This window comes from Typha latifolia, chromosome 1, assembly GCF_019914945.1.
Source record: "Typha latifolia isolate L0001 chromosome 1, TyphaL0001v2, whole genome shotgun sequence".
In the NCBI taxonomy this organism is placed as follows: domain Eukaryota; kingdom Viridiplantae; phylum Streptophyta; class Magnoliopsida; order Poales; family Typhaceae; genus Typha; species Typha latifolia.
This window is the reverse complement of record NC_133086.1, coordinates 847,604-868,753: the sequence shown is the minus strand read 5'-3', so window position 1 is coordinate 868,753 and position 21,150 is coordinate 847,604. Positions and strand designations below refer to the sequence as shown.

Sequence of the window (21,150 nt, the reverse complement as noted above, 5' to 3'; positions counted from 1 at the left end):
TACAAAGGTTGCAGATAAAGACTATAACATTTTAGATACAATACTACTTATTTAAATATGATCAAACTAATAACAACTACCAAGTACCTTCTAATATTTTATATATTTTTAACTGGGGAAAAAACCAAAAGAAGAGCTCGTCCTAGCTCGACTTGCTTTTAGCCTCTTAATAAAAAGGCCAAAAAGCCTTAAGCCTTACACGTACATTAACATGCACTCCATTAATAAGAATAAGTTATCTTATTATTTATTGGACATCTGGGATAAAAACGAAGAGAAAGCAAATATTATACATTTAATGCTTTAATTCTATCGCTTTCGCTGGAAAGCTATTTTTCGTTCTGCGAGAAAAGATAGGCAAATAAGAGATTGCCTAAGCAAGACGACAAAACAAAGGTATGAAGGTCTGAAATCTTTCAGTGGATTAGAACAAATATTAATCAACATCAGTAGTCAAGGGTGGGGTAGGATTTGACTTGCCCAAGGATCTCTTCTTCATTTTTGTACGGACAAATAAAAAAATTTATCCATCGTATGTTTACATTATGTTTAAGATTTTGAATCCCAAATCTATCAAGAAATGTAGAAAAACTTTTGGTTAAACAAAATTGGCACCAACAAAGATATAAGAATATGATGATTAATATATAATTTTAAATCTAATGGGATTTCACATCTTTCTCATAATTTTTTTTTTAAAAAAAAAATCTTCTTTCATGCTGAGCAATATTTTCGGCACTAAGTTTACCCTAATTCGCCAACTAATTAGCTGCTTGATTGAATTCCAATTAAAATTTACACAATGACCAGGCTAGAACATTAAAACTTACATGGAAAATAAGATGTATGAAACTGAAGTTCAAGTCAATTTCATATCCTCATTATATTTTCCTTCTTAAGATTGCAGTGTCATACAAGATGCTCTTCCATGAAATAGAGGAGATCAGAGGAGTACATACATTGTTAGCTAAAGATGCACAATTTGCCACAGTTGCTAGTACACCATCCACATGATTCTGCATGTACATCCAGAAACATTAGCTGAGCGGATAAGGTTGATAATATATAATTGGTGTATTGGTGTCATAAGATGTCCATACATGAAAGCTAACTTTACTGAGAAAGATGTGAAATCCCATTAGAAAAGCTGAAGATGAACAGTTTTTTACTGTTCCATTTGATCATAAGCAGCAAGATTAGAAAAGTTTATGAGTCTGCTCCTTATCACCAGATCCTACAATTAGAAAAAGGACAATTGGCTCCAATTAGTGAACATCAAAGGGAAGGATAGTTTATTGAAAAAGCAATGAGTGAGATGAATATATCTTTAAGTGAAATCAAGATAGGATAAAAATATGGAGGTAAGCAAGATCAACTTGGTTGAATTAACTATCAATTATCAATTATCAATTATTTTAAAAACATCAGTGCAAAGAACTGAAGGCAGGCAACATTTCCTTAAAGGACAACTTGGATGCAAAACTTTTGAGAACTGATATATCCATGATAACTTAGGTTTGGGAAATTAATCTCTTGTCTGATTCTAAAGGACTTCTGTAAGCATGTTTAATGTGCCAACTATGAATTGACTATAGAAACACTGGTACCAAGAGATTACAAAACAAACTAGTATCATACCACCTATCAACAATTGAAGAAGCAACATTTCTTCAAGCACCTTGCATGCAATTGTCAGGTGGGCATAATATCTAGTTAGGTTGGGTCTCAGATGACATCAGTTATGGTTCTTTGAAGTCGGGCATTACTTTTTCCTCTCCAATTTGTCGACACTAGGACTGAATAAAAAATCAGACTCTTTTCAAATTATGGAACAGTAAAAAAACTAATAATTCACAAGAAAAAAGGTTCACCTGAAACACTCGAAATGTCCCAAAAATTGCGATCTAAGAGCAAATCGATTCTACAAAATATATTAAAGAGACGGAGAAACGAGCACCTTCGAGCAATGAGACAATGAGCAAGAGCCCAAGAGGTTCCCTCGTATAAGAAATGGGCAGAAGGGACTCAAATGGAGTTTTTGATTATTTTAAGTCAGCTAAATACTTTTATCTGCATCTAATTTATCTTAAAATTTAATTACATGACTATATGAGTTAGAGAACAATAAATTTGGTTTAAAAAGTGAATTTAATTTAAATAGATGAAATTTTATATTTTCAAGAAAATATAAATATTACAAAATTAAAATTTATAACTTTTAACTCTAATACCATATCAACGTTGCTCTAAAAACTTGCTATGTGACTTTTATATTTTATATCCTGGTAGAATAATTAATATTTTATATAAATAGTGACTAATATAAAAATTTAAAAATTATTAAAAGAACTATGAAGTTTTAGAAAATAATTTATTATAAATTATTTTTTTACTTTAGCGACTTTTGGAATAAAAAATAAATTATATAAAATTTATCTTCTAAAATTTAAAATTTATTTTAGTGATTTTAAATTTTAAATAAGTTGTTGGCTCATACTTAGAAGTAATCATTATAATTAGCGATTTAAGTGATTTGATAAATATATATCTAATTCTTTAATTAAGTTGAATTTTTTTAAAAAACAAGTATTTAAGTTTTAATCGTGGCTTATTCCGTCGAAAACTCACTCAAATGCACCTGCCCACCATGCCACCAATCAAATCTAATCTATATTCCACGTGTCAGTACTGTTTCTTTTATTATTCAATAACTCGCAAGTTAAATATAAATCAAACAAAAGCCAATCTTTTCTACACATAAAAATACTTAGATTTTATTAAATTTTAGCTAATATAATAAGCTATCTAAAATTCAAGTTATGTACATCATCGAACCATTATTTTAAATTAAATATCATCCAGATATATTCTAAACGGTTACTTTGCTAAGTTGCTTTTCTGAACTAACCAGTTCATCAAGCTATTAATTAAATTAATTAATTATTAAATTATTAAATAAAAAATTTATAATAATTTATTTGAGATTGGAATTGATCCGGAGCGAGTAGACACCCGTATCGAACCAGTCAAACTCTTATCAGATCTCGTGATCCGATTCGCGACAGCCCCGATTGCACGAATTTTGTTATATTGAGATACTGGGCAATCCGTAATTGGCTACTATAGCTGCTAAATTAGAACCCTTGGAAGGAACTCGAGAGAGGAGCAACCATTGGGCCAAGAAGAGCTCAACAATGGCGAGAGGAAGACGATTTGGATCCGTTACTTCCCCTTCTCTACTGCTCCCACTTCTTCTCCTATGTCTATCTTCACCTCCCGCCCAATCCCTCCGCTTCGATCTCCAATCGGGTCACACCAAGTGCATCTCCGAGGACATCAAGCTCAACGCCATGAGCGTGGGCAAGTACTCCGTCGTCAACCCCTCCGATTCCCAGCCCGCCCCCGCGTCCCACCGCGTCACCCTAAGGGTAACACACCAAACCCTAACCCGAATTAGATGATTGGCTCGTCGGATCATAGAATTTTTGGAATTGGGTGGATTTAGGTTACTTCGCCCTACGGGAACAGCATGCACTTTGCGGAGAACGTGGAGTCGGGGAACTTTGCCTTCACCTCGAACGAGGCTGGAGATTACCTCGCTTGCTTCTGGACGGCGGATCATACACCGTCGACGCCGATGACGCTGGACTTCGACTGGAAGACTGGTGTTGCTGCTAAGGATTGGACGAATGTTGCCAAGAAGGGGCAGATCGATGTAAGATTGAAACATTTCTCTTCTACGTTGTTGGTTGATATATTTTTTTGGGGGTGATTTAGATCCGTTAATTAAATTTGCAAGATTTGAAATTTTGTTGTTTCTTATAAGTTGTGCTCAATTAGATCTGAGTGTTATCTTGTATGGTCGATGATTTAGGGAACAATTGGTATCCGTGAGAAGGAGAATATTTTTTTTAAGATTGAAGCCCTTCTCTTCTTTGTTTACCTTGGTTACCTTTTTGGTGGATGATGTAGATTCATCAATTAAGTTTGTAATATTTGGGAATTATCGGTTGACCACATGTTTGGATAAATGGATCCCATCGTTCTGCTATGTTTTGTGGAACTCCTACGGTGTCATATGCCTTCTCCCCCAGCCAGTTAGTTATTTGCTTATTCTTCAGATCTCGTATGGGAAAACCCTTATCTTCTTCTAGCATTACAATAAATTAACAGTGTGATAGGAAAGCAGTTAATTAAATTCTTTATTGAACAATGGACATGTTAAGTAAGGAATTACATTATATTATTTTAGGTTATATTAAGTAGTTCAATTTGTACAAGTAGAATGACAATGAAATGCGTTACTTTTAAAAATATAATTGAGGACGTTTCCTCTCTTTATAGATCATTTGTCTTCTTCCTGACCTTTAATGGAAACAAACATTTATGATTGTGATCACAAATTTGCTGAATAAGATTTGCCAAAAACTTGTAAGCAAAATTAGGATTTATCTTGATCCACTGTCAAGAGTTTTAGAACGGGACCAGCTGTTGTGTTATATGCATTTGTAAGTTGAGTTTGTATTTTGGTATTTTTTATCCTACAAGTATGCTAGAAGTTCTGTGTCCGATATCCAGCATTTTTAACCTGTAAGTACATAATTGAGACATTTAAACTATCAGAATGCAATTGCTGCATGCTAAAGAAATTATTTATCAATTACGCTTTGTTCCTTGCATTGCAAATATTGTCTTGTAATGGTTGATTGTTTGTCAGCTATTTTACTTTCACCTGCAAGTAGGTTTGGAAAATAAAAGTGAGTTGATGATTCTTGCTTGTTTCAATGTTTTTCCTATATTATTCTTGTTTATGAAGGAAACCGTTGTAGAATGATCAATTATTTGAACAATTTTATCAAGCATGTGCTGAAATATGAATTTATTCAGTTTTTTTAATTTCTACTGTAGCTCATGGAACTTGAGTTGAAGAAGCTAGAGGATACTGTTAAGTCAATCCATGATGAAATGTTCTATCTTCGCGAAAGGTATGTATGAATCATTCATGGTTTCTCTGTAAAAATTTAAGCTTTATTAGTGTAAGATGTTGATTTCATTTACTAGGATGAAAGAAATGTTTTCTTGCTCTCTCTAATCTGTGTAAAGAAAATATTAGTCGGTGCGGGCTGTCTCTGAAGTCCAAACAGTGCATCATTCATTTTTAACTTTTACATGTAGAGTAGAGAGAGGAGTATGACATAATTTCTTACATTTTTTTTACAAGAAATCTTACTTCAATAAAAGCTGTTAGATTTGAAGATTACTTGCATTTTTGACCAATTATAAATGGGCATGGCCTACTATGTTCCTTAGAACTACTTGGTTCTAGCTAGTAAGAGAACTCGTAGTAGAGTAGACATCTAATTTGGTTATTCATGCATTTTATTGTGATCCAGTGTGGGTATAATTTTCACAAACAAATCTTGAAGTGCTTAAGCTGCATCTCACCTATGCTTCAAGAGGTTGTTAAATGAGTATTATCTCAATAGTACATAATGGCATATCCTGAGCTGCATTTTCAATGGAAATAAAAGAATGTTTTTGGTGTGAAAATATATTAAAGGTGCAGATTAAGTTAGATATTCATTATGTGTTTTGTCTTCTATGTGCAATCAAGTTAGTTATTACTCAAAACTATTAGGACACTGCCATATCCATATTGTAACATTGTAGGCTGATACTTCAAGCTAGAATGGATCTTAAGGATTCATTAATATAATTGGTCTAGATTCCAAGGACATGCTAATTGCCTCTTGCCTGATATTTAGACTTAGTATTATGTTTCCTCATGATATTCCAGGGAGGAGGAAATGCAGGATATGAACAGAACCACCAACTCTAGGATGGCTTGGCTCAGTTTCCTATCTCTTGCTGTGTGCTTGTCAGTAGCAGGAATGCAGTTGTGGCATTTGAAGACCTTTTTTGAGAGAAAGAAGCTGCTTTAGTTCTTTTCTGATCACAATACTTTGCCATTTACTACTGTGCTATCAGGCATTCTAGTAGTTCCTTGAGTCTTTTCTCCTAGTAGATTTGATACATGCAATTAACTTCTTCTGTGTAAACTTTTTAGTTTCTTAATTTTTGGTGCTATAGTTGACTAAGAAGAAATTAAAAGTTCGGTCATTGTGCTTGCTAATAGTTAGTTATTTCTTCCTGCCATCTGATTGACTATCTGGTTGGCCCTTCCAGGGCATGCTAATTTTCTTCAAACAGAAATAGAAAAGAAGGGAAAAAGAAAAGGTATGCATAGGAGGCAAAGAAGAGAGGCCCAATACAATGTACATGTAGTGTACCAAAGTGTATTGTGGCTGATATACTATGATATGTCCAACTACACATAAAGATACCGTCTGTGCTTACTTGGGATGCGAAAATATATTGGATCCACTTGGTTTATTTTATTTTATTTATTTCATCAAACAAAGAGCTAGATAAAGAAAGAGAGTCATAATCCAAAACTGTGCCTCCGTTCGGCTCATAAGATAAAAAAAAAATTTTTGGTTGCACAAATTATTTGGTTTATTTGATATACACATTAGTTGGTTTATGATATGTACATGAAATAAAGAAGAGAATTAATTTTACGCTTATATGATCTTTTGTTTGGTTATATTTTTGCGTAAATAGGCTTGGGCAAGTTAGATGGCCATTCAGGTAATCAAGAAAATTTACAAAGATAAAGATGAACTTCATATAATCTGCACCATCTTATATTTTCAAGTTGATGGCAATTCACATTTGGTTGCATTCAAGAGGCCAGACAAAAGAGAGTTGCAACATTGCGGCCTCTCTCTTGTTTATTTGCTTATATCACAGGAGCCTCTAGGCTCTAGCTAGTATGTATTTCCGCAAAGCTGGTGATACTTAACTAGCATACATGATTAACAAGACATACTGAACACGAACCTTTTCAACAAAAAGAAACGAAGAACATCACATATTATAGCACACTGAATGTTTGATATTATTCCATATGTAACAAGGACCGTAACTGAGTAGTTTCAACAAGAATACATCTTATGCCCTTTGTAACAATAAATTTAGCCTAGGAAAGCAGAGTTTTCTACAGGAAAAAAATTCCAAAAGAAAAGTGAAGGGGGGCACCTACGGCGGAGTCATCACCTCTGCCCGCGATATCACAAACTGACGGTAATGAATGAGAGAGGTGAACTCTGAAGAATTAAGTAGAAACAAGAGAAGTGAACTCTGAAGAATTAAGTAGAAACATGCGGCAACTCTTCACCATTCAGAACAAAGGGAAGTGAAAACCGGCGTGGGACGTTAACAAGGAAAAGGAACATGTCTGAAAATCTACTTTTGTACATATTACAATTTTACGAAATTTCCAAAAGCCTCATAATGAAATCAACACGGCAATTAAGGGGGTGGATCAATCAAGACGAACATGATCTGCATGAATATTACATCTGTACTACTGTGGAAAAATGTGCCAGTGGTTATCTGGTGATAAGTTATCCTTGACTTTTTCAAGCTTCTTCAGAATGTCTATGAAAGATGGCCTCTGGTTCATATCAGGGGCCCAACATAGCTCTGTCAGTCTGCACGTCAGAAGGTCATATTCAGAATGTTATATGATACATTGAGAAAGTAAGGAATATGATCAAGGCATTTTAGAATAGCTATAGAACTTGAGAGACTAGTACTTTTTTACAAAAACGTGGCCTTACTTTATATGACATGAGCACATGTATATATTCAAATGAAAGACTGATGAGTAATGTCGACAAAAGAATTGATCCTAGAGGTGTCAGATTTGGCTTGCTTGGTATAAAGGTCTGATTGCTAAATTGTACTCACTCCTTCAATTCTGGAAGATATCCTTTGGAACGAAATGTGGGACGGTGTCCATCTGCCACACATTTAGCAGCTTCATATGGTTCATAGTTAGATAATGGTGGATCTCCTTCCAGCATCTACAGGGAAACAATATAACATATTTCAAACATGGAATCAATTTTTATTCCAACAGAATGCTCCTGGCAGAATATGGTACCTCATATAAAATCATAGCAAATGAGAAAACATCAACTTTCTTATCATATTTCCTGTGCTTGAATACTTCAGGAGCCATATAGCGGTCTTCAATTCTCAAGAGGAAGCATGATTATTAGCCAAAAATGATAAACCTATTTTCTTCCAGTAAAACAGATTTAACACTTACAGCTTCCAGTTTCTCCGGTCATTTTATATACATCATGAGAATTTTGTACTTTGATGAGCTTACTTAGTCCAAAGTCTCCAACCTTCAAGTGGTCCGCATTGGAATTCACCAAAAGGACATTTCTGAAAGTAAATTTGAGTAAGTTTTAAGCTGATCAATTTAATTAAACTTCACCAAATGAATGCACCTTGGTTTCAAATCTCGATGGATCACGACATTTGGCTCATTATGAAGATAAGCCATGCCCCTATGAACTCAAAAAGAAAAGGTGACTGATGTAAGAAGCCACTCTAAAACATCATGGACAAAGCAAGAGTAACTATCAAACATCCACTCAACATTTAGAGAATATGAATTAGCAAATCAAATGCATAAGTTTCTCAGAATCAGATAATCAAATTTTCAAAGAGCAGAACTACAAGAACACAATGACAAAACTAGACACTGACAATGGGAGAAAAATTAGGAAATTGCCGACACAAGGAACAAAATCATTTATATGCTCCTAAAAGAGCGTAAATACTCATAACGATATGGAAGAGGCATCAGATGAAATAATAGGTCCTGGTTACTTGAGGTCTATAGTCACAGGCATACAATATCAAAACAAAAGAGGCGAAACAGAACAAGGAAACAAAATAATGTAGCAAAGGGCAAGAGTCTTCATATATTGAATAAATACGGCATATGTGCACCAAGAATTATACCAACATATAACATTAGCTATGGCACATGTAATAAACACTAATTTACTATCAAGAGTATTCTATGGAGTGGAGTGTAAAATCGAATAATAAGTTAATTTGCCCCAATAAAATGTAAAATTACATGCAACAATTAGCAAGAAAGCATGACTTGTGGAATATCAGCCCATAAATGGTGGCTTTGTCATTCATTATGATTTCCTTCTTAGAGAGTAATATATTGCTCCCATGAAATACCTACAGGCAAAGGGATTTATATTACCTGGCAATGTCTAGTGCAAAACTGATAGCTGTTGATGGATTAAGTGCACCCTTCTCCTTCAGGTATTGATGAAGATCACCCTGAAATAAGATAACACTACCACTATTTTAGAGATTAAAATTCTTGTCCTTATGTCACTGAATAGCTTGTCCGGATAAAGCATAATACCCCTCGCAGAAATTCTGTAATTAACATCAATGGCTTCCTTTCTGTGACTGCTCCAAGGAACTGAACAATATTGGGATGGCGCAGCTTCACCAGCAAATTAACTTCATGTCTAAAATCTTGGCTAAATCACAAGAGCCTCATGAGACAACTTATTGTGGCGACTACTGGAAAAAAATCTATTTGTATTATCTTGTGAAAAAAATAGATATCTTGCATACCAACAAAGACAAGAAGCAAAGAAGAATGTAAAGAAACACTGATTTAGAGAGAGAGAGAGAGAGAGAGAGAGAGAGAGAGAGAGAGAGAGAGAGAGAGTGAGATTATGCTGATTCTTAAGGTGCCAAAGTTATCATTAGGAAGCATATTAGGAATGGCAATTCATATTTTTAACAAAGAAACCAAGTGATACAACTGACTAAGATAGATATGAATAAATATATTACTGATCACCAAGATAGTGCATCTTACCAAGGGAAAAACATCCCATATAGACAAATCCAAAGAATTGAGCATGGACGCTTGGTTGTTGTTGCATTACAGAAAAATGAAAAATTTTCACGAGGCAACATGGTCACTCATGTACATCTCCACAGCCCACGGGTAAGTATTCCAAATGTGAGTATAAGTGTTCACTTTCTTTTGAGAAACCAACAAATAATTTCTTTAATGAAAGACTACAACCAGAGAAAGACCAAGAACTTAGTTTTATGACAGCATGCTCCTCATAGAGGACTGAGCAATGTTATTACTTCACTAAATTACTGGTTTGCTTACATGATTGATGCATTTAGATATGTGGAAAGGCCATTAGTATGTATATTCTCTTTCTTGGTTTGAGGCTACTAAAATTATCACATTCCTAGTGGAAATCTGGCAACTTTTACCATCAAACAAGGATAAGAATCCCTGCTTAGAGTTTCACCAACACCACATAGGTTTTGGACACATTTCATAAGGTTTCCTCAGAATCATATTGTACCATGTACAACTTATTCTTCATAGAAGTCGAATAGAGCTCCAGATGTATTTTGTGCCTTTAGTGATACTCTACAGTTCTATTTTCATACAACAAGCGTAGCTAAAAGTCAAACAACTATTTAGCAAGAACTTCTTGCTCCAGAATTATAGGAAGCTTCCAACAGCTACTTATAGAATAAAAAAAGCCAAAAAGTTTGTGGAGAGAACATGAATGTATATAGCCATTTGAAGAAAGCTAGGATAAAAGTGATTCTAAACAAACTTATGGACTGTGATAGGCAATCCTCAAATACTCAAACAAAGATGCTTTATATGCAGTAGTGTGTACTTTTGGAAAAGTCCCTTTTTAAGGATGTGATCGACTTTTCTTTTCTTTCTAGATTATTTGTTCAGAGCAAGGGTATAGATAATAATAAATATTCTAACATATATTTAGTGTTCATATATAGACTTAGCAAGTGATTCAAAAGCTTAGCATTTCTGCAAAAATGAGAAGTTCACATTCATTCTATAACACAAAACAGACCAATTACCAAATTACACAATGAAGTTAGACATAATAAAAGAATAATGTCTTACGTCACCAGTCGATCATCAGATAGAGAAGGGAGAATGCGCTTGACTGCCACTGGTGTTCCACGCCAATAAGCTCTCAAAATTTCACCAAATGAGCCCTGCAATAGTAAGTCCAAAATTGACAAATAAGAAGTAAAGGTGAGCAATAGAAGATAAAATACCTTTCAATATTGTCCTAAATAAATAACCATCATCTAAGCACATCACTGATGTAGATAGTCAATGTTAAAGTAACACGGGTATCATAGAAGAAATCCTATGTATTTTATTGATCAAGCGATGCTCAGATCTGAAGATGGACAAGTCATGAGAATTAACAAGAATAACGACATTAACTTAGAAGTCAAAAGTATGAAAGTCAAATCTTAGAAAACTTACCCTACATCAACACATGATACACATCCTTGATATTGATAGTTCATGTGAAAGTAACACCGGTAGTATTGTAGAATAGACATCAACTTTCTAAGATATCAGAATCTTTTCTAGACAAGACTTGAAAATTAGCAGGAAGAACAACATCACACAGAAGAATGAAAAACAGATACTAGAAACCTTGCTGCATATCTATGGGAAAAGAGAAACTAGTAATCCATCACATTTGACCAATAGGTCCAAGTTGCTGCTTCTACCAAATATTTGACTAGTTCTCACAGCATTCATCTATTCAAAAGTCTGACAGCTGAATATAAATCATTTTATGGGTTTCACTAAGGTGTTGAAATGTTGAATCATTAACTAGAAGCTTATGAGCATGATAAAACCTTTCCAATTATGGATGAGCTTGAGAAATCCAACTCGGATGGGTCAATTTCCCAATCACACTTGTTAGGGAGAGGAGGTGGAACTGGCTTTGGTTCAAAATGGCTTCCATTTTGTCCCTGCAGTGAGAAGAAAAACATAAGAATCTCTAAATGATTAAGATAAAAAGCAACGTAAAATCAAAATTGAATACGTCATAGCACAACTAAGGAACTATACTTCACTTTAAATAAGATCATTAAGATTAACAAATGCACAGCAAAATAATCTTCTATCACAGATAGCAAAAGTCATTACAGAACAATCATAAACTTAGTAAAATGGATATCAAGGACAGTACTTATCAAAGGTCAGAGGCAATGAAAGTTAACAAATTTCATGCGACTGATAATCTACTATTGATACTTTTATTGTTAACAGATAGTACTTGATCTCAGAACGAAAAGTGAATTGGAGTTTTAAATCTCATGCAACTGATGATCTGTTTCAATTCACAACGAATTGGAGTTTTTAAATTTTCTCCTAATTGACTTTGCTTTGCTAATCACTTCCTGTAGATGCAAAAACTATACCAGAAATTACTCTATTATCCTACTTTTCTCAATCTAGATTTAGTTGATGAAAACCATGCTCAATTTCAAAAAACAAAATTCACGAAGACAGGAACTGATGACTTACAAACGACAATCCACCGTACGATTTGAGCAGCTCGATCATCGTATACTTCTTCGCCCCCTCCGCATCAGCAAGCGGCTGCCAGATAACGACAAACCACCGTCAAATTCCCCAATCCCTCCTAATAAGGGATCCTGATACGAGGCAATCTAATTACCATACCGTGTTCTTCCACCGGTCCTGGGAGTTGACGTCGGCACCGAACTCGAGGAGGCACTTGGCGACGTCGATCCATCCGTGGAGTGACGCCACATGGAGCGGCGTCCGGCTGTCATAGTCCCGGGCGTTGACCAGGTCGTGATCCTCTTCCAGAAGCTTGCGGACGGCGGCGGCGTCGTTCTGGTGCGTGTGCCACAGGATCAGGGACGTGCGGCTCACGCGAGCCTTCTCCTTCTTCTTCTCCTTCTCCGACGACGACGAGGACCCACCACTCGTCTCCTCCGCGCCACTTCCTCCAGTCATCTCTCCTCTTTCAATCTCTCTTTCTCTGCGATCGGATTCGAGATCTGATTCGGGATTTAGTAGGAGGAGATTTTATTTGCCGGATTCGTGATTGAATTAGGCGATAAGTCGTTATCGGCTATTATGAAGTGAATAAGAATCTGGATAAATTATACAGCAAGATGCGCTCCTTTTTCCTCTTTTGGGGCTTTTCTTTATTATTTATTTTCATAGGGAGAAGACTTGGCAGTTCGTTTCTGGATCCAAAGTCCAGATCGAAAAATTACGTGCATACCCTTGGACTCAGCATCACCGGCGAACATAAAACGCCAGTCTAGTAGTCTTATTGCAAAATTATCTTTTATTTTGCATATTTGGAGATGGTAAATAGTTAAAATACTACATTATTGGATTTTTCATAAGATTAACAAATGCCCAGGCCTACACCACTTGGGCCCACAAAAGTTTTCATAATTGGGCCGTTTTGAGTTCCAGGCCGGCCTATTTAGTAAGAATCCATTGCACCTCCAGCCTCCAGGCCGCCAAGGTATATATTCCAAACCTTGTAGTGTACCTCTCGATAATTCCCCACTTGCAAATATTCGCATCTTTTTTGCCCTTTTGGACCACTGGATCTCGATCTACCGTCTCTTTTCTGGATAAAGTCCATCTCAACCGTTCATTCTTAGTCTTCTTTACTTACGTCTACCGTCTTCTTCCTCTAAAGGAGAACGAAGCCTTCGACGGTAAGCAAAAGGCCTAACCCGCCATTATATACGAGAAACCGCGATGAGATGGAGATCCGAGGAGGCTAAATGGAGATAGAGATAGAGCTGGAGAAGGAGAAGGAGAAGGGATCGATTCCAGAAGCCGGCGGCCCCGAGATCGCCTTCTTCGACGTGGAGACGACGGTGCCGAGAAGTGGATCGAGCTATGCTTTGCTGGAATTCGGCGCGGTACTTGTCTGCCCGCGCCGACTAGTGGAGGTAGGAAGCTACTCCACCCTGATACGACCCGGAGACCTCGCCGCTATCTCCGCCAATTCGGTCCGCTGCAACGGCATCACTCGCGACGCCGTCGCTTCTGCCCCTTCCTTCGTCGATGTCGCGGATGTTGTTTTCACCGTCCTCCACGGTTAGATTTGGTTGCCTTTTCGTTGTGCTTCTATTCTTTTAGCGTAAGCTGTTTGATGAATAGTGTGTGAGAAAAGTGTTTTTGACGTGTGAACAGGGAGGGTATGGGCGGGGCATAATATTGTGAGGTTTGATTGTGCGAGGATAAGAGAGGCGTTTGCGGAGATAGGGCGGGCCGCACCGGAGCCGAAGGGGATGATTGATACATTGCCTCTGCTTACGCAGAGATTTGGGAGGAGAGCCGGCAATATGAAGGTATGCCACTTCTCTTTCTTGCCTGGATTGGATGCTGTTTATATTTGTAAGACGAATATATGTTCTCCAAGTTGCAATATTTGGATAAGCTTCCTTGATATTGGGTTGTGAAATGATACTTAAACGTGAATAATTGATGAATAATTGTATTATGTGCAGATGGCAAGTTTAGCGAATTATTTTGGTCTTGGAAAACAAAAGCACAGGTAAACTCCCCTACTCATTTTCTTATTACCATGTGCACTAGAAACTGTAGTTCTGCAAGAAAATGGAGTTACTTTAGAAAAATCAAAGACTTCCTTTTTTGTCCATATCACTCTTTACTTTGGTATCTCATGTCACAATTGAGGTCTAGGAGGAGGTTTTGATGCGCCTGATCATTTGTGAATATCTAATGAATAATGGATTGTTGTGCTGCATTTATACTGATGTCTTTTTTTATTATTTTCCTCATTAGGTTTTACCAAGATTTGTAATAACATGACCCAGACTGATAGCTAATTACTCTACAATTTATATCTTCCAGGAGCTTAGATGATGTCCGAATGAATTTAGAAGTTCTCAAATATTGTGCCACAGTGTTGTTTCTGGTGAGCATATGTTGTCATTAATACTACTTCAGATTATAAAGCCATGAACATACTATTGTTTTTAGGGGTGTGCTAGTTATCTGCTGCTAATTTTTAAGTTCTTGCAGGAATCAAGTCTCCAAGATGTACTTCCTATGAACACTTTGGTCTATGACAGCACCATAGCAAGAAGGCAGGACAATACAAATGCTTCTCATAATGAAAGGGAAGCAGAGGTGGATCCTCTTAGCAACCAGAAGATTTCTTTCATAGGGAACACTAGAATGTTGGATGCAGATGATCCTTCTGAGCTGGTAGTGCATATCGAAGAAATGAAATTAGACCCTCTGCGAGAAGATGCTACCATGCATGGACAATCTCCACCAAACTCACCAGACATGCTCTGCGCAACGAGTGCCCCATCTGAGGGTTCCAGTGGTTTTGCTGGGTTCTTAGAGCCTGGTGAAGTGTCGAAGCATTGTATCAGCGCTCCCATCGTTCCCTTCTATCAATCTGGTCGCAAGATATTTATACATCACAAGGATTGTCCTCTGCAGCTTTGCTGTATGGGTTTGAGAATCCATTTCGGGATAAGTACAAAGTTTCAAGATAATTCTGGCCGGCCGAAGTTGAATATAGTGGTTGACATCCCTGAGAACCTATATAAGGTCTTGGATGTATGCGACCATATTGCTCAAAAGTCTTCTCAGGAATCTGGTAGCACTTCTCAATGGAGAACTGCGATTATGAAGAATGGTCACTCAAATCCTCCTAGCATCCGTCTCCGGTAAGTACCCATTACTTTGGGTTATAATGGTCTTTCTTTGAATAAAATGAGAGATATGCAGATTATAAGTGTCGATTGGCACGATAGAAACATGGTAGCCAAACTGATCAGGTGTATACCTTCAAATCCATGGTTTGGAAGAGTGATGCCATGCCAAAGTTTTTGTTAATTGCCAACTACTAGCTTAATGCATGGCATTGCATTACTGTTTGAACATATGCTTCTCATGGTCGCAGCATACCTACAGTAGCAAATGGTGACGTTGGTATCTATTCGACCGAGATATACAAGAAAGAACCAACTGGGAACACACAAAAGCTAGTCTTCAGCAAATTTGATGCTGCTGAGCTTGAATCGTTATTTTCTCCAGGAAAGTTTGTAGATGCGTTTTTCTACCTAGACGTATATGACTATCAGCAGTACGCCGGTCTCCGACTGGTGGCGAAGAGGCTGGTGTTGCATTCCAAGTAGAGCACCGGATCGTCTCACTGACAGGAATAGCAAATTAAGTGTGCACTAATTAGTGTCATCCTTGTATTAAATTACGTGAATAAGCGAGCTCTATTTGCTAACTAATGCTAACCGAACACTATTGATGTAAGGTTAAACAAGCTGTAATGAATGGAGTAACATTATTGTTGCATACTTTCTGCAATTAGGAATTGATTGAGAAGAGTTGGATAAGAAATATATCCCTAAGGTGGACCCTCAAATTGATTGTTTTATAATTAGTTACATGCATTTCCTTGGAATTCATATTTTCTCGGTTCGTTCTCTCTTATCAGCTGTAGTCTATAGAGATATACATGCGAGTGACACCGCAGGAGGACACTCGGCAAGCAATTAGCTTGCTTCCTCGATACCATGCCACGCGTAGCGCGCTCACCTTTCTCATGTTATGAATCAATTTCGTGCTACTCGTCTATATATATATATATAACCCATTCTACAATCACTGTCCATTACTAATCCAACTAAATTCACAGCAATCTTCAAAGAGATGGCCGCCATCTCCTTAAACTCTAAGCTCTTACTTCCACTGCTGCTATTCGCCTTGTTATTCTTAGTAGGAGCAGCAGGAGCCAAATCTAACGTAGAGGAAGCAAGGAAGCAAGAGGACGAGTCATCCGAGTCATGGGCCGGGTGGGCCAAGGAGAAGATCTCCGAGGGGTTGGGCTTCAAGCAGCAGCGCGACGAAGAGGAGCTGGCTCGAAAGGCCGGCGAGACCATCAAGACTACGAGGGAGAAAACCCAAGAGGTGGCTTCTGATAAGGCCGAAGACGCCAAGGAGGCGGCAAAAAAAGCCACCTCCACCGCCGGAGACGCAGCTACGAAGAGCAAAGAGAAGATAGAGGATGTTGCTTCAGGTAAATTTATTCTGGGTTATCTTTACTATATTATAGATATAGTATGTTAATATGGTAATATTTGGTGCAGAAACAGGGAGGGCGAAAGAAGAGGCCGCTAAAGTGGCTGGCGAGAAGGCGAAGGAGGCCGAGGAGAAGCTGAAGCAGTCGAAGGAGTCAGCGAAGGAGAAGGCGGCAGAGGCCCAAGAGAAGCTGAAGCAGTCGACAGAGAAGGCGAAGGAGAAGGCGGAGGAGACCCAGGAGAGGCTGAGACAGTCGACAGAGTCAACGAAGGAGAAGGTGCAGGAAGGATACGAAACTGCAAAGGCCAAGGCGAAGGACACCATTGACGCCGCGAAGGAGAAGCTGTCTTCAAATTACAAGGCTGCGAAGGAGAACGTCATGGGCGGGTCTCCGAGAAAGGAGGAGGAGCTCTAGAGTTCTTAATCGTTTTCTTCTGCTTGTGTAATAAATGTTTTCCTATATTCCTTGTGTGTAAGAGAGAGGATGCCTTGTTTAAGCAAGCTAAGCTGAATAGATGCTCTGTAAGAAATATATCTCAATATTTGCGTCGATCTTTGATGATGAGAGATGCTCTCAGATCGAAAGATAGAATTCAGCAGTAATATAGTATAATGCCTGAACAACATTATAAGATGAAAATAATGGAGATATAAGGGTGATCAACTGAGACGAGATGAAAGAGCGCCTGCGTGAATCGCATTACATGACATGGGAAATATGATTAGAATATAAGCAGCTATGCAAGTAGACAGGCGCCCACAAAATTGGGAGGATCTAAAAACTCGACATTGAACACAGAAGCTAGGAGAATTTGGCAGCATGATGAGATTTATTACTTTAAATATCTCGAGGTCTATTTCTTTTAATAAGCAGCAATAGAGGTGAAACTCATTCAGAAATTTACATGTGGTAGCTGAAAGAACCATAAGAGTTAACTTTTACTCTCTCATTTTTTCAGAACTCTCCTTATGTATCTGAAAAGCTGATATCCAGAGGTATGCTTCTATTTGCGAACAAGTATCTTAGTTGCTCAAAATTGCTCAGGAAAAAGTAGTTCTGAAATATTTTCACCTCTCTGCTCCTTAATCTGCAAGTGCCAACACTGACAAAGTCCCCCTGTACAGACTTATATTCTTTTATCCTTCCAAGCTCTAGAAGGAACCAAAACTTCCTATCTTCATGCTTGCTCAATAGGATTGGCCCTCAAACCCCAAAATGAACATGCTCGACCAGATCAGAGCGAGCAGGTATGCTGATAAGTTACAGCCCCTGTGTTCTCATTATGCTCTTAAGAGCATCAGCTGATGCGGTAGGTTTTAATCAAAAAATGGTCATCTATCAGCTTATGTTCCAAAATAAACACAACCACCCTCAGACTTGGAGCACCTGGCAATGGACAATGTGGCTCTTCAACCCACTACGACCTGCAATGCTTGACCACAAGTTTGCTACAAAAGACTTGAGTTGGCCTTTCCCAGCGATAGTCTCCCACACACGAGCACTATCGGTCTCTGTGCTCATCGCTGGATTTGAAACATCAACTAGGCTGATGCTCATGTTGTTGCGAATGATGCAGAGCTTCCCATTAAGAGATACCAGAGCTGCAGCTTCAAAGGCACGAGAGCTACCAAGATGATGTTTGCTGTCCATGAACTTGTTCCATGAACCAGTAACTCCATCATAGACTCTCAGCTTGCACCCATCTCTGCAATCTGATGCATAAAGCCTCCCGTTGAATGCAATACTCGGATTACGCCACCCAGTGACCATGCCGTCAGCCACTGTAGACCATGTGTTCGTTGTTGGTAAATAAGCTTCACTCACGACATGACGATGAGAGTCGAGCCCTTTCAGAAACCACTTTCCTTCATAAACAACGCCAATGAAGGGCACCATTCCAGTGCTCATTTCAGCAGTAAAGGTCCATCTGTTCCTGTTGGGATCATATACCTCTGCTGATCGCAGAGTTCTTTGCATCCCTTCACACTCCCCACCAGCGACATAAAGGCAGTTGTTTATAACACAGGAACCGAAGAAGTGGCGTTTGCGTAGCATGTCTGGAGCTCGGTGCCATTTGTTTGTCCGGGCATTGTAGAAGACAACACGCCTCATAGAGCCTCTCAATGGATCTTTGCCGCCAAATAAGTAGAGATAGCAACCACTGAGGACAGCACAACCAAAGCCTAGAGCTTCTGAGTACTCTGGTGGGACAGGCGGAAGCGATTTCCAGAGTTGATGGATGGGATCAAAGGCATGCCAGGATATCTTACCATCACGATCTCTCTTGATGACATAAACCCATTCCTCTGCCATTCCAAGCTTTTTCCTTAGGGAGTAAAAGTAATTCCCCGACAAAAGGCGATTCCATCTTTTACAAACTAATCGTATGTTGTGGTGCTCAGCTCGAGGGACACGTATCAAACAAGCAATAGCAAGATCATCGGGGAGGCCAGGTAGAAGTGGTGTCTGTGTTCTGCACCTCTCCCTGCGTGAGCTCTTTGTCCTGGGCCCATTGGGTTTGATGTCAGGCTGTAGGCAGAGTTTTGCACCAGGAACAAACTTTCTAGCGCCTACAACAGTTTTAAGCCCTGCATCTACTCTACAATAGCAGGACACAGAATCAACCTGCAAGATAAATGGCAGTAGTGAATTCTATGTGTGGAACACGGAGAGGACATTTGAGAATGTAAAAAATGGAGTTTTTCCCACTTCCTTGACCAAAAAAAGAAAAATGATGCAATTAGCACCTAAGAACGTAAAAGGAATCTTTAATTGATAAATCAGTAAAGAATAATAATGCCAAGCATCCTATTGTTTAGGGCCGCAGATGCCAGATTTCAGTTTGAGTAGTATCTTCAAGCTAAACTCTGCTTAAATAAGCAGAAAATATGAACAATACCTTTTTCTTTCAATTTATTTCTTTTATCTGCATTTCGTATAGCAATAATTCTCTCTTTCAGATTGCACTACAAGAAATACATGCATCAAGGTATAGAATTCCAATTCTAGCATTTCTCGACGTTTTGTACACTAACTGCAACTTATGCTTAGGTTTCCATACGTAGATGCATCTACCACAATATATATATTACCAATTTGAGTTGATTCATGAGCATATACACAACAAAGGTTTAGTAGAAATGCCTTAAACTCTTCCAACAAGAGCCACTAGCGAAAAAGTGGATATCCTTCCTTAGCTTACAACATAAAGCCAGTCTGTAAAAGAAATGCAACCCAGTAGGCCATATATACACTCAAAAGATAGCAGTTAGGAGAAAAATTACTTGTCATAGCTCTGAAAATTTTGAGCAAAAGACATTCCCTAATAGAATTCATCAACCTATTCCAATAGACATTAGGAAATAGGTAAATGCCATAATTTGCCACTTCCACAGCTGCTCGATCCTAAGGTTCTTTGCCATCCCAGCCATTCTCATGTTGTTACCCACTTACCCTAACCATTCATCAACATTTTGGGACTCGAAAAATGGATCAAGCACTTAATCAACCAAAAGTTCGACTAGCAAAAAGCAAAATTATCCAGGAAAACAGTCCGATCCATCCGGAATAACCAAAATTCTCCAGCATTTTACAAGAATATGATCTAGAAAGTACTCGATGTCCTCAATAACCCTAACTACAATTGATTTCCTTTCGTCAAATCACTTTTTTCCCACTATTTCCCCAAATGTTAGATCTTGGAAGCCCTAGATCACAGAATCCCACTCAAATGCTCCGAGCAAACACCAATAACAAACCTCTCGGAAAAAATAAGGCGAAGAAAATAACGAGATCCAGATTCCTCCAACTCCAATCAATCAATCAATCTACTTCCTAAAACAACTAAAAATCCCATCTACGAGTGATGGAAGCAAGCATACCAGCGGGGCTTGCACTCGGATGCCTCTAAGCGCGGTTGGCGGCGCTTCTCGTGCCGCGGCCTCCATTCTCCTCGTGAAACCCCAACACCCGGACCGATCTCCAAGTAGGGGACGGAGGAAACGAGATAATGGTCAAGAGAAAACCCTAAAACGCCTTCGCCCTTCTCTTCAAGGAAGAAGAAGAAGAAGAGCTTTCTTTGCCTTCAAGTCCTCCTCCTAATTTTCTTTATATCCTTTTTGGGCTTTGGTTTAAGAGCCAATGGATGGGTATTTGTGTTAATTTGGGTAAGCAAAGGCACAAAGTCGTAGACAATCACAGTAGTAATAAGTCTCTCTCTCTCTCTCTCTCTCTCTCTCTCTCTCTCTCTCTCTCTCTCTCTCTCTCTCTAGTAATGTTTGGTCTGCCAAGT

The 21,150-nt window shown here is 38.2% G+C and overlaps 5 protein-coding genes and 1 long non-coding RNA gene across 7 annotated transcripts; 3 read left to right on the top strand and 3 right to left on the bottom strand.

Moving 5' to 3' along the window:
* Positions 1–813: 813 nt before the first annotated feature.
* Positions 814–1,955, bottom strand: LOC140780612 (uncharacterized). Its single transcript, XR_012107544.1, has 3 exons — positions 1,872–1,955; positions 1,101–1,234; positions 814–1,016 (listed from the first exon to the last, which is right to left on the bottom strand). It is a non-coding gene; the product is annotated as an uncharacterized lncRNA (long non-coding RNA).
* A 1,154-nt stretch (positions 1,956–3,109) lies between these two features.
* Positions 3,110–6,133, top strand: LOC140802546 (transmembrane emp24 domain-containing protein p24delta9-like). The gene is made up of 4 exons (XM_073158079.1): positions 3,110–3,428; positions 3,506–3,715; positions 4,909–4,985; positions 5,798–6,133. The coding sequence occupies exons 1-4, from the start codon at positions 3,195–3,197 to the stop codon at positions 5,940–5,942; spliced, it is 666 nt and encodes a 221-aa protein (XP_073014180.1). The 5' UTR covers positions 3,110–3,194; the 3' UTR covers positions 5,943–6,133.
* A 771-nt stretch (positions 6,134–6,904) lies between these two features.
* LOC140789516 (serine/threonine-protein kinase VIK-like) lies at positions 6,905–12,965 on the bottom strand. Of its 2 annotated transcripts, XM_073139243.1 has the most exons (11): positions 12,467–12,965; positions 12,308–12,382; positions 11,632–11,748; positions 10,871–10,965; positions 9,314–9,434; positions 9,146–9,225; positions 8,367–8,426; positions 8,180–8,301; positions 8,012–8,097; positions 7,816–7,931; positions 6,905–7,556 (listed from the first exon to the last, which is right to left on the bottom strand). In XM_073139243.1, the coding sequence occupies exons 1-11, from the start codon at positions 12,764–12,766 to the stop codon at positions 7,430–7,432; spliced, it is 1,299 nt and encodes a 432-aa protein (XP_072995344.1). In that variant the 5' UTR covers positions 12,767–12,965; the 3' UTR covers positions 6,905–7,429. The 2 variants fall into 2 exon arrangements, with proteins under 2 accessions (XP_072995344.1, XP_072995352.1); XM_073139251.1 differs by lacking the exon at positions 8,367–8,426 and having other exon boundaries at positions 12,467–12,903.
* Positions 12,966–13,438: 473 nt separating this feature from the next.
* Positions 13,439–16,132, top strand: LOC140789462 (protein NEN1-like). Its single transcript, XM_073139174.1, has 6 exons — positions 13,439–13,879; positions 13,976–14,133; positions 14,293–14,339; positions 14,660–14,723; positions 14,831–15,489; positions 15,726–16,132. Exons 1-6 carry the CDS (start codon positions 13,561–13,563, stop codon positions 15,958–15,960), a joined length of 1,482 nt encoding a protein of 493 aa, XP_072995275.1. The 5' UTR covers positions 13,439–13,560; the 3' UTR covers positions 15,961–16,132.
* A 242-nt stretch (positions 16,133–16,374) lies between these two features.
* On the top strand, positions 16,375–17,398 carry LOC140789480 (uncharacterized). The gene is made up of 2 exons (XM_073139197.1): positions 16,375–16,856; positions 16,927–17,398. The coding sequence occupies exons 1-2, from the start codon at positions 16,490–16,492 to the stop codon at positions 17,271–17,273; spliced, it is 714 nt and encodes a 237-aa protein (XP_072995298.1). The 5' UTR covers positions 16,375–16,489; the 3' UTR covers positions 17,274–17,398.
* Positions 17,399–17,661: 263 nt separating this feature from the next.
* On the bottom strand, positions 17,662–21,026 carry LOC140789471 (F-box/kelch-repeat protein At1g55270). The gene is made up of 2 exons (XM_073139185.1): positions 20,741–21,026; positions 17,662–19,484 (listed from the first exon to the last, which is right to left on the bottom strand). The coding sequence occupies exons 1-2, from the start codon at positions 20,804–20,806 to the stop codon at positions 18,231–18,233; spliced, it is 1,320 nt and encodes a 439-aa protein (XP_072995286.1). The 5' UTR covers positions 20,807–21,026; the 3' UTR covers positions 17,662–18,230.
* Between the last annotated feature and the right edge of the window lie 124 nt (positions 21,027–21,150).